The sequence below is a fragment of the Gobius niger genome, assembly GCF_951799975.1.
Source record: "Gobius niger genome assembly, chromosome: 20".
Classification (NCBI taxonomy): domain Eukaryota; kingdom Metazoa; phylum Chordata; class Actinopteri; order Gobiiformes; family Gobiidae; genus Gobius; species Gobius niger.
The window spans coordinates 25673484-25689879 of NC_136871.1; the positions used below are offsets into that span (position 1 = coordinate 25673484).

The 16396-nt window shown below is 42.3% G+C and overlaps 1 protein-coding gene across 35 annotated transcripts; it reads left to right on the forward strand.

The window, feature by feature from the left end:
- Window positions 1–2793: 2793 nt before the first annotated feature.
- znf740a (zinc finger protein 740a) lies at window positions 2794–15411 on the forward strand. 35 transcript variants are annotated; one of them, XM_079578703.1, is made up of 20 exons: window positions 2794–3096; window positions 4250–4388; window positions 4546–4728; window positions 5051–5194; window positions 6990–7110; window positions 7198–7281; window positions 7881–7964; window positions 8447–8530; window positions 8739–8822; window positions 9060–9143; window positions 9412–9495; window positions 11069–11152; window positions 11393–11476; window positions 12452–12535; window positions 12783–12866; window positions 13163–13246; window positions 13494–13577; window positions 13966–14049; window positions 14554–14672; window positions 15182–15411. In XM_079578703.1, the coding sequence occupies exons 2-20, from the start codon at window positions 4344–4346 to the stop codon at window positions 15353–15355; spliced, it is 1878 nt and encodes a 625-aa protein (XP_079434829.1). In that variant the 5' UTR covers window positions 2794–3096; window positions 4250–4343; the 3' UTR covers window positions 15356–15411. The 35 variants fall into 35 exon arrangements, with proteins under 35 accessions (XP_079434829.1, XP_079434840.1, XP_079434831.1 ...); XM_079578714.1 differs by having other exon boundaries at window positions 5051–5164; XM_079578705.1 differs by lacking the exon at window positions 13966–14049.
- The last annotated feature ends 985 nt before the right edge of the window (window positions 15412–16396 follow it).

Below are 16396 nucleotides of genomic sequence, written 5' to 3' on the forward strand. Positions count from 1 at the left end.
CGCATAATAATATATATAAAAATACTAATGTGTATTTTTTGAAATTATGTATTAAAATGAGTTAAAACACAGTCAATTGCCAGAGGCAGCAGTGAATAAGTGTGTTTTCAGCTTGAACTTAAACATAGTCAGAGTTGAGGCCTGTCTCACATCACTAAGGCTGTTCCAGACCTTTGCTGCATGAACTTGAAACGCAGCCTCAGCGTGTTTAGTCCTGACTCTGGAACCACCAGGAGACCCCTCCATGAGGATCTCACAGCCCGAGATGGTTCATACGGCTGTAACATGTCAGAGATGGATTTCAGAGCTAAACCATGAAAAGACTTGTAACAAGCAGAGCTGTTTTAAAGTCTATTCTCTGAGTGACAGGAAGTCAGTGCAGAGACCGGAGCACTGGACTAATGTGGTCGTATTTCCTGTTTCTGGTCAGGACTCGAGCAGCAGCATTTTGGATAAACTGCAGTTGTCTAACAGCTCGTTTGGAAAGGCCTGTGAGCAGCCGTTACAATAGTCTAACCGGCTGGAGACAAATGCATGAATTAGTCTCTCCAAATCAGGTTTAGACACTAGTTTCTTATTTTAGCAATGTTTTGAGGTGGTAATAGGCCGCTGATGCAATGGACTTAATACGACTGTTCAAATTCAGGTCTGAGTCCATGATTACCCCGAGATTTCTAACTTGATTTTTGGTTCTAGTGAAAGAGCTTCAAGATGACCAATGACAACCTCTCTGTGTTTTTGTGGCCAAAGACGATTATCTCAGTTTTATTTGTATTTAACTGGAGAAAGTTATTTTGCATCCACACACTAATCGGTTTAATACAATGACACAGTGAAACTACAGGCCCATGTTCACCCGCGGTCAGTTAAAAAATAGATCTGAGTATCATCTGCGTAATTGTGATAGAACATATTGTTACTGGATATTAATTGACCCAATGGAAGCATGTACAGTTTGAACATGAGGGTCCCCAGATTCGACCCTTGGGAACCCCACAGGTCAGTGCCATACTGTCCGAGACACAGCTAATAATGTCGACACAGTAAGTCCTGTCTTTAAAGTAGGACACAAACCACTCGAGCCTTTCCAGGGATTCCCACCCAGGTTGTTAACCTCTCTAGTAAGATCATATGGTCCACTGTGTCAAAGGCAGCACTAAGGTCCAGCAGAACTAAAACTGTGACCGTGTCTGCATCTGTATTTAGCCTGATGTAATTAGTCATTAGAGGCTGTCTCAGTACTGTGACAGGGTCTAAAGCTCGACTGAAACACGGCAAAAACATTCCCGAGAATGACAGATTAGGTATAGACTGAAAATTATTCATTTCTGTGGCATCAAGATAAACAGATATAAACGATAAACGTTTAAGTGCAAAGTTCAGCTCAACTCCGATTGAAAGCCAACTCAAACAGATGTGTTTTTTAAAGTAAAAATACTGTAGTTAGCAGCAGCATGCTAATGCTGGCTTCAACAGTCAAGGCTGCGACAGAAACTCTGACTGAGTCACGCCTAAACTAGAGAAATAGGCTATTATTGGCAACTAGCGTTTGCATTTTAGTTTGAGAAATACTGTTACAGAATCACTGATATAACATATTTATAATGCGTTTAAGCAAAAAATCAGTGCATCACTAATTTAATAACATATACCATTAGCTTGTCCTCCTTGAAGCTCGCTAGCATATGGAGGCGGGCTCTATTGTATTGTTCATTTAAATGTTTTTGCCTCTCTTTATTGGACTGAGGATTTATAGTAAGCAATAATGCAAATTTGATCAGTGGGATTATATTTCTCCACTGAGTTAATGTCAGTTTTGGAGAAAAAAGCAATAAAGGTACTTTTTTTGTTATTATTATGTAAAAAAAATAATATATATATATATATATATATATATATATATATATATATATATATATATATATATATATATATATATATATATATATATATTTAATTATGTAATAAATAATTACTCTTGTAACTACCTGAACAACTGCTAAACGTGTGTTTTGGACCATCCCATTTGCAGCCATGTGGTACACGTTTCCATAGCAACATGGGCAAATTCTAACACTCACCAGGGGACACAGCATATTTTTGACACTGGACAATGCAAAATAATACAGCCACATGTGTTAGATATGTTAAATGCATAGAAGTACACTATTTTACACACTGTGAATATGATTTTGTTACATACAGGCTGAAAAAGTCTGCATTTTGGCATTTTGAGGTCAATGACCTCTCGGGGTCATCAGAGGTCAAATACAGCTTACCTCCACATCTAAAAATAAGCCTTATGGTATGGGCTAACTGTGAGAAAACTTTCATGCTTTCTTCATAAAAACGCACAATTGTGCATTTTTATGAAGCTTAACCGCTCTACTATAAGGAAAGACTTTCCTGTAAAGCTTGTGCAATTCATAGCCTGGAGCAAATGGCGCTGTTTATTGTTTGCATTTAATTTGCTTTGTAAATAAGATTCATGACGGCGAAGAGACAAAACATATAAAATAGACTTTGCTGAACACTGCTGTTTTTTTTACTACCACTAAACCTGCCTAAGTGCTACTTGCCTTTTATTGCTTTCCTATCAAGCAAAAAAAGCCAAACTGTAAATACGGTATGAAACAATAAAACCAAGGAAAAAGTCATTTTTATTATGCAAATTCTAGTACACGTGATTCAAATGAAATCGTAAACAAATGTAAGTGCGCTCATAAACATATCTGTATCAAACAATGATCGCAGATGGTATGTCTCCCTCTACAGGCCGAGCGTCGTCATTGCAGCGCCTTCTCTGGCCTCGCCTCGTCTCATTCCTCTCGTTGCGAAGCAGACAGGGCCATCTTTTGCTGAAACCGTTTGATGTAATCTCCTTTATTTGATGGCAGGGTCCGTGCATAATGCAGAGGAGCACTCAGCAGCTGTAACGGTGTAATAGCGTGGTTCTCCGGGGGCTGAGGGCTGAGGATGCGCCTGTCTGAGCGCCTCTCGGGGCTGAGCTGTGGGGGAGTGGAGCTTCCTGTGGCGTTTCCTCTGTTTGTAAACTAGCGCTGCCTGAAGAAAACCACGGCCGACGACTACACCGAGGTACATACCAAGGTTTTCTGTTTTCTCATAAATGTCTATCATATAATGTAAGCATCCAACTGTGCATGTGTGTGTCTGGCATGCACGGTTTTATTTGGTGAGAGCTCTAAAGCGGTTTGACCAAATATTACAGCGCCAGTGTTAACAGAGCTCTGGGGCTAACAAACGTTAGCCTCTCTGGGAGGGGGAGGCGGGCGGCCATCACGAATGTCTTTATCGCCCTATCTTTAACCAGCTTTGCTTGTGTTCTTTGTTTAATGTCCGTTTCTGAGCTACTGTGTAGATTTTATCCACTAATATAAAGCGCGCATTGTTGCATAAGGCGACATAAAGGCTGCTTGTCGGAGGGAGTAGGGCTTCACTCGTTATGCCATTTACGTTGAAGTGGGCGAGGGCGCCAGGAGCGGCTAGCTGACCCCTGCCTCACTAGCGCGTTCATGTCTGAGAAAGAAACTAAGGCAGATGGCCATTGCTTTGCAGGCATAATCTCCAATAGGAGTGTTACAATGTGACATATGAATAATGTTTCTCGTCAGGTGGTCTCTAAAAAGTACCAAAAGTGACGGGCTGCCTCAAACAGCTATGCTAAGCTAGCCCACAGCGCACTGTAGGGAAGACCACCACCAACCTGCAGCACAAACCCTGAGATATGAGATATGAACCCATGTGGAGCAATGGCTGTAATGTAATCCTGCAGAAAAACAGAGCGCCCACACAGGCCCTGTCCTTTTACAACAGATCACGCTGGAAACATTTGTGGATGACTTTACTCTGCATGTTTTGTTATCATATCATTGTGAAACCGGTACAACAAAGTATCTCCATTTACTGCTTGCTCCAGCATATATCTCATACATTGCATTTTGCACAAGATTCTTCTTATGTGGGGTGAGCCTTACTTTTTTTTAAAGTTGTTGAGGATGATAATTGTTGCTCTGCAACTTGTTATTGTTCCAAAATAACTCTATTTTTTGGTGTTTTATGAGACATTTTGCTGTTGAGTATCTATAATTACCATGTATTACTATACTATTTGTGTATTTCATTGACATATCATGCACACATTTATTGTCTGATTATATTCTCCATATATGTTCTGTATTTCTGTGGTTCTTGGTGTTTTTGTGTTTGACTGGTGTGCTCCTCTCCTCAGTTTAATGCTAGATGAGTGAGGTGGGAGTCCCACCGTTCCGACCATCCTGACTGACGGCTCTGTGGATGACCCTGCGCCCACACTCACCACAGCCATGTCTCATCTGCCCAGCAGCTCAGTGCGAGACCATATGAAATGGGTTTGTTTTTAAAACACCAACGTGATTATATCAGTAATTCAGTCTTGTGTCACTCAGGATGTTGTCGATGTTGAGAAGTTCAGTGACTGGCAATTGTCTTACGCAGACAAAAGTATGTTGTTGTTTGTTTCATATGATTTATGGTGTGTTTTTACAGGCGGGGCTGCTTGGCTGCGAGGCTGTCCTTTCCAGCATGGCCTTGATGCAGGCCAGTACGATGGCTGCTCCGCCCAAAAAGATGATGACCCCACTTGGCCATGGCCCTCCACCGAGAGATGGCCCTGACCGGCCGCCCCAGAGCCACATGATCCTGCCATCGGGCATGAGCTGTCCGCCTCTGGTTAGCATCTCTTCATCTATCTATTTCATTCCTTTCAGTTTTATGATAGGAATTAATTCGTCCTCCTGACCTATGGTCCATCACCATTGGGCCAGGGTATTAGTTTGAATAAGAATAAATCTAAGCATGTTACATCTATGATCATGTGAAAAGATTTAGAAAAACGTATCATTCTTAAATTAGTTTGGATATAAGTTTACTTTTTCATTAGTTTAAACAGCAAGATAAGTAACACTTCACGGTAATCACAGATTTTTGTCTGTTTGGTTCTGTTATCGCTGATGAGAAAGAGTTGACGTAATCATGCTTTCTGTTATTGCAGCTGATCCGAAAGGAAGGAGATTTCCCCCACCAGCGACTACTGGATGATAAGGACATGAGGGTCAACGAGGAGCAGTTGAAGAAGAAGAACAGGAAATCTGTGACTCCGTGTAAAGTGAGAGAACACGACGGAATGGGAGGGAAGGTTAGTCAGTGGTTTATCTGTCCGCCCTGGACTCAGCAGATTACAGTTTTCAATTCAATGGTGTCAACATCAAGGCAAGTTGTGTGAATGGGTATTAAAATGTGATTAATTATGGCTTAAAACTTTAAATGCAAGAGACACTGAATGAACATGCAGCATTTTATAGATTACTCACTAGCAGGCTGTCGTTAAGCATTTTACAAAATTCTTAAAATGATATTAAGACATTTTGACTCAATAATGTCAACTGACATTGTGGACAAAAATAGACCTATGCTAGTCCTTGCTTTTCAATTTAGACTGGGTCGGTTTGTTTCACTTTTCTGTTACAATAAAAGCAGTGAATTGAGATTTTACTGTACAATGTTACTGTCACGGAAAACATTTTGTTATTGCATTTTACATAATCTTTTACATAACACTGAACAAAAATGTCAAAAGGCCCCGACAAAACCCATATTGTTTTTCTATCTAGCCGTGCTGTAGCGTTTAGCGGGGTTAGGCAGTCTGTTGGGAGCTCTCATGCATGCAGACGCTGTTGTGTGGGGGTGGGTGGCTGGGGGGAGGAGCGGAGGGAAAATGGCGGAGGGGGTGGAGGTTGTGTGCAGAAGAAACTGGGGGGAGGGGAGCAGAAACGGAGCACAATAACTGCAGTTGTGTGTGTAACGGGGAACAGCCAGCCGCACCAGGGCACTAGGCCATCAAGGGGCTGCGCGTGCTCCAAAAAGCCAAAGAATTTGAGTATCAAAATCTCAAATGGAGGAGAGAGGCCGCATTACTCCTAATTTTAGTCACTGTTTTATTACTAAGATGCACCCAAACAGAAAATCCATGAATGTTAAAGTCTTTTGAGCAGTGTGAGAGGAGGTTCAACTTTGTGTAGTTACAGAGATATTAACAGTCAATCAGGCCAAGGTATGTATGTTTGTAATCTATAGCAACAATTTGTTTTGAATATACCTTTGTACCAGACATCCGGCCCACACGATAATTCATCCTGGCCCAATAGATGATTTCTTACATATGTTATAACAAGCCTGCCGATAAATTAGAACTACACTTAGAACTACCCTTCCCACAAGCCTCAGGGCAGCACTGGCCCTTCTCCCCAGCTGCAGTGCCAAAGTAAACATATGCCGACGTGGGGAGGAGAAGACATGGAACTTTTTCAGGGGCTTTTAAAACTTTTTTCAACAAAGAAACGAGGGCCCATCACACCAACAATGATAATTTTAGCAAAGAATGGATGTAATGTCGGTGATGCTTCTAGGGGCTGTGCTTCTACACGACCTGTCAACACTGTGTTAAAGTGCTGAAAACACATAGAAAGCCATGTATTAATGGGGATATATCCTTTTTTATTTTATTTTTTACTTTAAACCATGTTATAACATTGCTCCATCGCCCAAAGCATAACCTAAAGTATTATTTTGCTTCATTTATGCGGGTTTGGGTAGTCCTTCTTCTACTCCTGAAGTGCTTCAATTTGTATACCCTGATTTTTTTTGAGTAGTAGATAGAAAATAACTGTCCTGGACTGTCTTCAAACTGCCTTTAAACTATATATAAATGGGTGCTATCGGCTTATTCGCTTGAAGTTGGCTAAAAATGAATTGTATTATATATTCTATTCTGTTTAAGACTAATAGTTGCCACTGCTTCCTGCATAGAGCGAGCCAAACATCACAAGAAAATATAAAATATTAGTGCAGCGGCGTTTATAGTATGTCCACTAACAAAGAGGCAGGTGTCTGTGTTGAAAGGAATAATCTTGAATTAAATCTGTCTTTTGAAGGGAGCAAATGGGGACGAGAACGGCCCTGCATCAAAAGTGCAGAAAAACTTTATTTGTGATCACTGTTATGGAGCGTTTAGAAGCGGATACCACCTCAAAAGACACATCCTCATTCACACAGGTACGGTCTCCCTAGCTCTCAGATACAATCCTTTTTACTGCAGCATTGTTTCTTGAAGCCGGTCTTGACCTGGTGTCTTTCTTTCAGGGGAGAAGCCGTACGCATGTGCTGTGTGTGACATGAGGTTTATTCAGCGCTATCACCTGGAGAGACACAGCCTCATTCACACAGGTAAGAGCGTTTTCATCTGAAATCTTTACCATTGTATAGAGAACTGGACACAGCAGACTGAACTGTTCCTTTTGTTTGTGGACAGTCGTTTCCAACAAACTCTTCAAAATAAAGTACTTGCACACAACACATAGGATTCAGTTATAACCCTTCTAAAGTTTCTAAAGGTCAACATACATTCTCCGATATTGCTGTTCACTTTCAGGTTTTAGTTCTCTGAGTGCTTCTGACTCGTTCAAAATGTTTTGTATGTTGGAGGAGCATTTCAGATGTTGTTTGAACAAAGCACAATTGTGTCAAAGGTTAATGGAACAAAACGAAATATATACAAATGTTGGTAAACTGTACCTCTAAAGTGGACACGGCACTAACTTTGAAGCTTGATCGTGATAACCACAGAACAGATTGCTTGGACATCAAAGGACTGAATGGTTCATGTTAGCTAGCTGACCTCCAACACCAGATAGTTAATGCTGGGACAACACACCATGTAGTTTTTCATTTTATTTCTCAGCTCCATCTGGCTATAGCAGAATGCAGTTGGTCTTTTGCGTATTTGAGTCTGAACCCTAGACTAATATTTCTATGTTTGTGTGTAGGGGTGAAGCCGTACGCTTGTTCCATGTGTGACATGCGGTTTTTCCAGCGTTACCACCTGGAGAGACACAAACTCACTCACACGGGTATGAGGCCTCCAACCGTACCCCACTCTCATTTTTCTATTATTATTTTTTTACCATCAGAATTTTTTATCCACCATATAGTACTATATAGAACTTCACATTGTATCATCCTGGCTGTGTTTGTAATACTCACCATTCATCCGCGTAGCAACAAGCATTAGATTATTTAAGCTGTTTCGACACTGCAGTCCTTTGATGTCCTAAGCCTAGTATTTGGTTACAATTGACTTGCTTTCATACATATAACATTTAAATGTACATCTGCTGATTGTATTATTGTGTAAAAGTAGTTCTTACTCTGCACACTGATTGTAGTCTATAGTTGTCCCTTTTCTCCCTCTGTGTCATCCTTTCACCCTATGGTCCCTGTCTATTCTCATACTCTTCTCTGAGTAAAGAATGTGAGCTGTCTCTCTCCCCGTCATTTAATACCAGCCCCTCATTGACAGAAGTCCAGGCTAATGTGAATCCTCTGTATCCAGGGGTGAAGCCGTACGCTTGCTCCATGTGTGACATGAGGTTCTTCCAGAGATATCACCTGGCCAGACACAGCCTCACTCATACGGGTACGCATAGCCCCCAGCACTTCAGGCAGTCTCAATACTCTAGTGGACTTATACAGCGGCTGGATCGGTGTAATCCCAAGAATGTCTTTTTTCTGTGCACATGTACAGAAGCATTTTGTTGTGCTACTGCCACACACTGCCTTTGCAAACTCGTGTAAATCCCAAAGGAATGCTCTGAATGTCTGATAGTATTCTCCTGTGTGTGCAGGGGTGAAGCCATACGCTTGCTCCATGTGTGACATGAGGTTTTTCCAGAGATATCACCTGGCCAGACACACTCTCACCCACACGGGTACATTTCTTCATTACCTCTCACGGACAGCAGTAGGAGCTGTTGATACTCATTTTGAATTTACTGTAAGGAGTACATGTACAGGCAGAGGGTAGTGTAGTCAAATGCAAGTCGTGAGGTCAGATGGCATTTTCCCTGTTATTTAAGCAGCTATAACCCAGTAGTATTTAAATATTCAGCAGTGTGTAGGTACAAATGCATTGTGTGCGTAGTGCTGAAGTGTGGCCCTGTATCCAGGGGTGAAGCCGTACGCTTGCTCCATGTGTGACATGAGGTTTTTCCAGAGATACCATTTGGCCAGGCACAGCCTCACTCATACTGGTAGGCTTGAATTATTGTTCACACTCTATCAACCTGAATAAATGTGTAGTTACTTACGTCTGTGACACAGTCTAACTATAATACCACCTCTAATGCTCGTACCATTTCAATATGATTATGCTGTTTATACTTGGACTTTGTTGGAAAACTGTCCACTGGCAAAGCAGCTGTTTTTCTCTGTAAACACCTAAATCAATTTGTTAAATGTGGAATATTATTCTTATGATACCGCCATTTTGTGACCTGACGTGTGCTGTGCTCTGTGCAGGAGTCAAGCCTTATGCCTGTACCATCTGTGACATGAGGTTTATCCAGCGTTACCAGCTGGAGCGGCACAGTCTCACGCACACAGGTATGTCTCAGGGAGGTGACTCCAAACATCTGTGTGCATGCAAAAGATTACAATCATGTGGCTTCTTCAAACTCGAGTTTGTGATGCCTGTGGGGCACTTTCTGCTTCAGCTACATTTGGACTTGATTCATTCTTGGGATTTGGGATGACACAATGACCCTTGATTTTAGTAATGATTGCAAACATGCACAGGTCTCAAAGACCTGAGGGACATGAGCCACCTCCCAAGTAAAGTTAGAACCACATTAACCTCAGCAGCTCAGCTCCGAGTGTGTTGCTCGGAGGCAGCAAGAGCAGCACAGTGGCCGAGTTGTTACCATTCATGCCTCATGGCACGAAGGTCGCAGCACTTGCTCTATGGAGTTTGCATGTTCTCCTCATGTCTCGGTTGGCGTTCATTCCTCAACCTAGAACATGCACCATAAATCTATCCTTCGCAGGGCATGTCAAACCATAAATGTTCTGCATTTAGCTTTGCAGGTCTGTCCCCAGACGCTGCATTGCAGTTGTCCACCCCCCCCCCCCCCCTCCCCGACAGGTTGTCCCAGCGATATGAAAGGATGACTCAAATGCTCAGGACAAATGTCTTTACTGGCACATTAAAGGCTGGCAGAGCTCTTTTAGGGCATTGCTCTAGATGCGAGCTGATCATCATGGACTGCCTAACAATAGAAAGCTGAAAACTAAGTTTTCTTTACGGCACATTTCTGTGCTTGCTGTGCCACAAATGTCATCTTCCTCTTGCAAAACCAGAAGAAACATTCATCCATGTGCATCAGGTAGGAACAATGAGAGTAACAACCTTTTCTGGTTGAGAAACAACCGACTGAAGTTCCTCTGGGAGCTTCCCCAGAGGTGAAAAATTGGTCCAAGTGGTGTCTGTGAGACTGAAGAGATTCGTCCATTGTTCAACAACCTTCTCCCAAAGACTTCAGCTCCTAAACTGTTACTCTGTTGTAGCTCAGTGTCTTCTGTCAAGACATTTTGACTTCATCACTCTGATTGTCAGCGGACACAAGCCTCTTCCCACCCCTTTAGCTCTCCCTGAAGTGGCCGGTCAGTAAATTGTTATTCCTGACCATCAGCCTCTGACAGGCCAGACAGACATTGTGTCATTTCACATTCATAAACTTCAAAAACCTTGTCTTTCATTGACCAAATATTAAGAGAGAAATTTGAACAGGTTCTTCATGTGTATTGGCTGCATGTTTACATGAAGCATACTTATCCATCATATCTATGTTATACTTGAATAGTTGTCCAACAACTGCCTTAAATTGTCTTGCCTCTGAGCGCAGGCACAGGGCAAATTGAAGATTGATGAAATGGATGATTGAGACGGATTTGGCTAGAAATCGCTGAGAAAACTCTTGGATTGGAAGCCATCTCTTTGACCCTCTAAATTGATTTAATTCGGACAGTTGGAAATTGGAATAAGCTGCATTTGAAAATCAACCTTCTCATTTGACAAAAGAAAGCAAAGTGTCAACAAACTTTACTGATATGTCAGTGAAGTTCAGATCATTTTTGGCAGTTGACTTTTCTGTGCTAAAGACGGCCTTTGTGTGTGTAGGGGTGAAGCCGTACGCTTGCACCATGTGTGACAAGAGGTTTTTCCAGAGATATCACCTGGCCAGACACAGCCTCACGCACATGGGTATGCTTCCAGTACCAACCAATCACTGCTTTGAGCTGCACCATCATAATACAGGCTCTGCTCTGATATACAGCTTTATTCTGCAGTGATTTGACACATTAAAACCATCAGCTCAGATACTGTGCTGGAGGAACATTGAGGTCGAACACAGACATTGTCTTGTTTTTGCATTAGCCCAGGGCCTGACATTGGTTATTAACCACAGGAGCAGAAATACAATAACTGTTGTTCTGCATTTAGGGGTGAAGCCGTACGCTTGCACCATGTGTGACATGAAGTTTTTTCAGCGTTACCACCTGGCCAGACACAGCCTCACGCACACTGGTATGAGTCCGTGCACCATACCACACAGCCCCTTTCACAGAGGACGCAGCAGCTCTGTTAGTCTCTCTCTTCAAATCATTGCACAGCAGCGAGCAGCGTCTTACAAGGCTACAGTAGTTCCAACTCCCAGGAATAGACTCCAGTACAAAAGAAGGCCAAGGGTGGCAGAGATTTCAGACTGCTCCTGGGAACAACTTGAGTCACTTTGAAACACCCCCAAACCATCCCGTCCGTTCCTTTCAGCTGAGTATACAGTGTTGTTCAGGATCACTACTATCTTCTCATGAAGAAAACACAAATGTTATTTGTATAATTGCTTGGCAGACTTTGTAAAAAGGAGAGTACAGCTTTCAAGCTCTTTGTACGAATAGGCCTCTACGCTCTGTGTTTGCACACCAATCTGTCATCAATGTGCACTGCAAACTGTGCCCCCTTAACTCTACAGTGCCACAGCGCCCTTTGTGAAAGGAGCAAGATGTTTCATGTGTTGTGTGATGTAGTTTATATATGGTTCCACTGTTGTCAAATCTTTTTGTTGTCAGGTGTAGCTCAGATTTGACTTGTTGATCTGTGTTGGTTGTTTGAAGCCCTTTTCACACCTCTGGACAATCTGATTCTGCTTTTCCCTCTCAAAGCTCATGAGGAGCTTCCAACCCTGTTCACTTGTTGCATTAGACTTTTCATTAAACTTGTGTCTCTTCAAAATCATGTATGCGTCACAAATGTCTTCCTACATTTAAGCTCCTAAAACAAAGTAACAACTAGAGGCCTGTACATGTGTGAAAGGGGCTTTAGATTAAGAAAGACCCACAGAACATGCAGTACCAACATTTACAGGATAGGAATCGGTGTCTTATGTGTCTGGATTGTTAGTGGAGCATCACTGTAATAAAGGGCGTGGTTAATAACCAATAGTTGAGCGTGTTATTGGTGGTGGTTCAGGAGGCACACTGTAATAATCCTGTCTGCGTTTAGGTGTGAAACCTTACGCTTGCACCATGTGTGACAAGAGGTTTTTCCAGAGGTACCACCTGGCCAGACACAGCCTCACGCATATGGGTATGGGCCGCCGTGAGATAACCATGTGCCTATTTAGAAACATTGGAAACTTTACATTTTCTCAAAAGGGCATTAATGAACTCTGCAGCACCATGAGCTCATTTGTCCAGGGATGGCTGTCATATTTAGTTTGTTCAGTTATTGGATTCTGACTTTTAAAAAAAATGTCTGAGTTAGATAAAGTTGCAATACAAAAATAGATTTCTCTGTTATTAATAGATTGACTGACTGCCTGCTCTGCATTTAGGGGTGAAGCCGTACGCTTGTACCATGTGTGACATGAGGTTTGTCCAGCGTTACCATCTGGCCAGACACAGCCTCACTCATACGGGTACGGCTCTCCTGCCCCGCATCTGCTGTAGAACTGTATCAGATCATGAGATTAGGTTTGATAAAGTATGTTTTTAAGTATGAGCATCATTGGGTGTGGGAAATCCAAGGGTGACAGCCAATGTTTTGAAATTACAAACAAATTATTATGCCCACTAAGTATGGCATTTAATTTCCAATACAAAGTGCTGACTTTCTTTTGCATGAATCGGCCTAGATGTGGTTAATAACCAATTGTTTATGGATTATGTATTAGTAATGGCAGAAATATCATTTAATGCTGCTGTCTGCGTTTAGGTGTGAAACCTTACGCTTGCACCATGTGTGACAAGAGGTTTTTCCAGAGGTACCACCTGGCCAGACACAGCCTCACGCACATGGGTATGCGGCGCCACCGACCCATGGACACTATCATCAGCTCATGTTGTGTCTGTTTAGTTTGATCAGACAATCAAATATTTTGTTAAGAATAATATGGAAAATAACATAAGAACATAAGATATGCTATTTAACTTTATATAAAAGATTGAACATTGATAGAAATGGTTAACAGCCCATCAATGGTGATTAGTGATAATAAGCTTCCAACTTAGACCTTCATACTGAGACGCTGTGTTGATGGTTTTAGGGGTGAAGCCGTACGCTTGCACCATGTGTGACATGAGGTTTGTCCAACGCTATCATCTGGCCAGACACAGCCTCACTCATACGGGTACGGGCTCATGCCCTCTGCACGCTCTGCACACTTTAGTACAGAGAACACAAAGGGGAACTGGTCCCTCTAAATTGTTAATCTAATGTTAACTCATGCACATAATAATTATACAAGCGTTCGTTTGTAGAGTTACAGCTTAGTCTCATGCTCATTAAAACAAATTAGCCACCAGCATTAAGTCTGAACTTGATCTGAATGACTTGTTCATTCCTTTTGTTCTGAATTCTAGGAAGCAAATAACCTTTATGTGTGTCTTCTTTGTCATTGTGTGTCACGGATGTTGGTAGGCACATACAGTGTTCAGACATAAATGGCATGTTGTTTGGTTGTGCCAGTGGTAGGCTTATGCTGTAGACGCAGCTAATCGCCTGCTCTGTGTGTGTAGGGGTGAAGCCGTTTGCTTGCTCCATGTGTGATATGAGGTTTATTCAGCGTAACCACCTGGAGAGACACAGCCTCACTCATACGGGTACGAGCCACTTCCTCCTGTAGCTTTTACTGCTGTAAACATGTAGCATTAACCTGCTGAGTCACATGACAAGGCCACAACAAACTCGAGTTTGGGTTGTCATGTCATTTGATGGGATGTTGAACCAGCCTCAAACCACTGCCCTGGTTTAGGGTCCGGCACATCTTGGCTTAGAAACACTAAAGTCCACTCTGAAATACACATAATGAGTTGATGACAGGCCCCACTGATGTTAAATTTTGAATATACATATTAAAATTGTGATACTTGCTTTAGAAGGCTAGTGGGTCATTAGGGGTGGGTGATATTGACAAAAATGCATCTAAGCTGAAGTGAAATTATATATACACTATACTTGCTTGAAAGATCACTCTGCAAATATTTCTTTAACCAGCAGTAATTACAGCTCTGTTGCATATTGCCCACCTCTATGGTTCATCATTCATCAGTCCTTTGTAAGTCCAACTGTACCTGCTGATGCATTGACTGTGTCCTGTGCTGTAGGAGAGAAGCCATTTGCCTGTGACATGTGTGACATGAGGTTCATCCAACGCTATCATCTGGAGAGGCACAAACGCGTTCACAGTGGAGAGAAGCCCTACCAGTGTGAGCGCTGCCAGCAGGTTAGTATTCTTTATACACATTCAGAGATGTAGTCCTTCAAATCCCTGCAGAGCTATAACCCAAAGCGGTCTCTCAACAATGAAACCTCAGAATGGACTACACTTCATGGATGACATTAGGTTTTTTTTTGGTTTTTTTTACTCTTGCCTTAAAATAATTAACTCAAAAAATAATTTCATGCTTCGGAGCTATACCAAAGCAAGCCAGTCATCAGCGGAAAGAGACTCCATGCTTTTTAAACATGGCCGAGATACAGCAAAAAAACAGACCCCTGTGGCACAGCACATGTGAGATGCAATAAAGCACCACTGACACTAGAAAGAGTGAGCAACCGTAGAGTTCAACAGTTTTATGATCTTTTACTTGCCTCTTGGACATAGCAACATAATAACTGGAATGTTCCGCAATTTGGTTTAAAAAAAGAAAGAAACAAACAACTTTCCCTTCAGTGAAAAACAAAAGAAAGAAACAACTTTCCCCACAATGAACGATCTTTGTTTTCCCTCAGAACTTCTCGCGGACGGACAGACTGTTGCGGCACCGGCGGTTGTGCCAGGGTCGGAGTGTGCCAAAAGTGGAGACGCCACAGTGCTGCGAGCCGCGGCCATACCCGCAAGACCCGCCTCCCGCCCCTCCGACCTGGAGCCCCCTGCACCCCCCTCCAGGGCGTCTCGCTGTCTGACACTGCCCTTCCAACCACCGTCATTTTTGAACCACAGCAAACAGGCACAGCAATTCCCTGCACCAAAGCGGGGGCAGGCCACAGACCGAACCTGTGCAGGTCCAATTGAGGGCGAGGGATTACGTGAATACTGACATAGACTGATTTATTTTTTTTTTACTTTTTTTTCTGCCCTTTATTTTTACAAACTGTATACAAAAGTGTTCCTGTTTTGTAATCTATATTTTCTTTCTGGAAATCTTTTTATTAATGTGATTCTAAACCTTTTCTTGGTGGTACTGGAAAAGAGAAAGAGACGCTTCGACAAAGTTTGATCACGGTATAGAAAGTATTTGACCCATTTTGAACAGGTCTGTTTGAATTTGAAGTACCAATTGTTTAAGTGGAAACTTGAACTGTGCATTTGGAGAACCTTTTCAACAGTTCAAACGTCTGCGCAGTTTCGACGGTGTAAATAAGAGTTGTCACTATGTCACTTAAATAATGGTATTTTCAAATTTAAGACGACCCAGATGATTCAAATGGGGAGATCTTGTACATATGAACTGAACCACCAGTGCTTCAAACTGTAAACTTCTGAGGTGAGGCCTCTCGTTAAGTGACCAGTATTATCCACCTTTTCGGCACGAACTCTTCTGGACTGTGATCAGTCGGCTGTAGTCATGTGGCGGGACGCGGCCAACTCCTCTGTGCGGGATCAGCTGGATGTGGTCACACGACTTGCTGCTGAATTAGGAAATGGTGCAGCTGGGGAGATACTAGTCAGTCCTCCTTGCTGTCTCAAGAGTTCAATCTCGAGTGTTTTCGTTCAACACCTGTTCTAGACAAGTGAAGGTAGGCCACACAAGCTGCCATGTCTTCTGTACTAAACATTGTGAGTTCAGTGGGGTTGTTACTCAAACTCTTGTGGCCTTAGTGTTGTTTTTTTGTTTATTTTTTTTATTTTTTTGCCTTTTTCTCAACTGTTTCAAATCGTGGGTCAGAAGAAGACGGCAAGAAACGTATTGTTTTTCTATGACTGTCCGAGTTGCCGAATGTTGG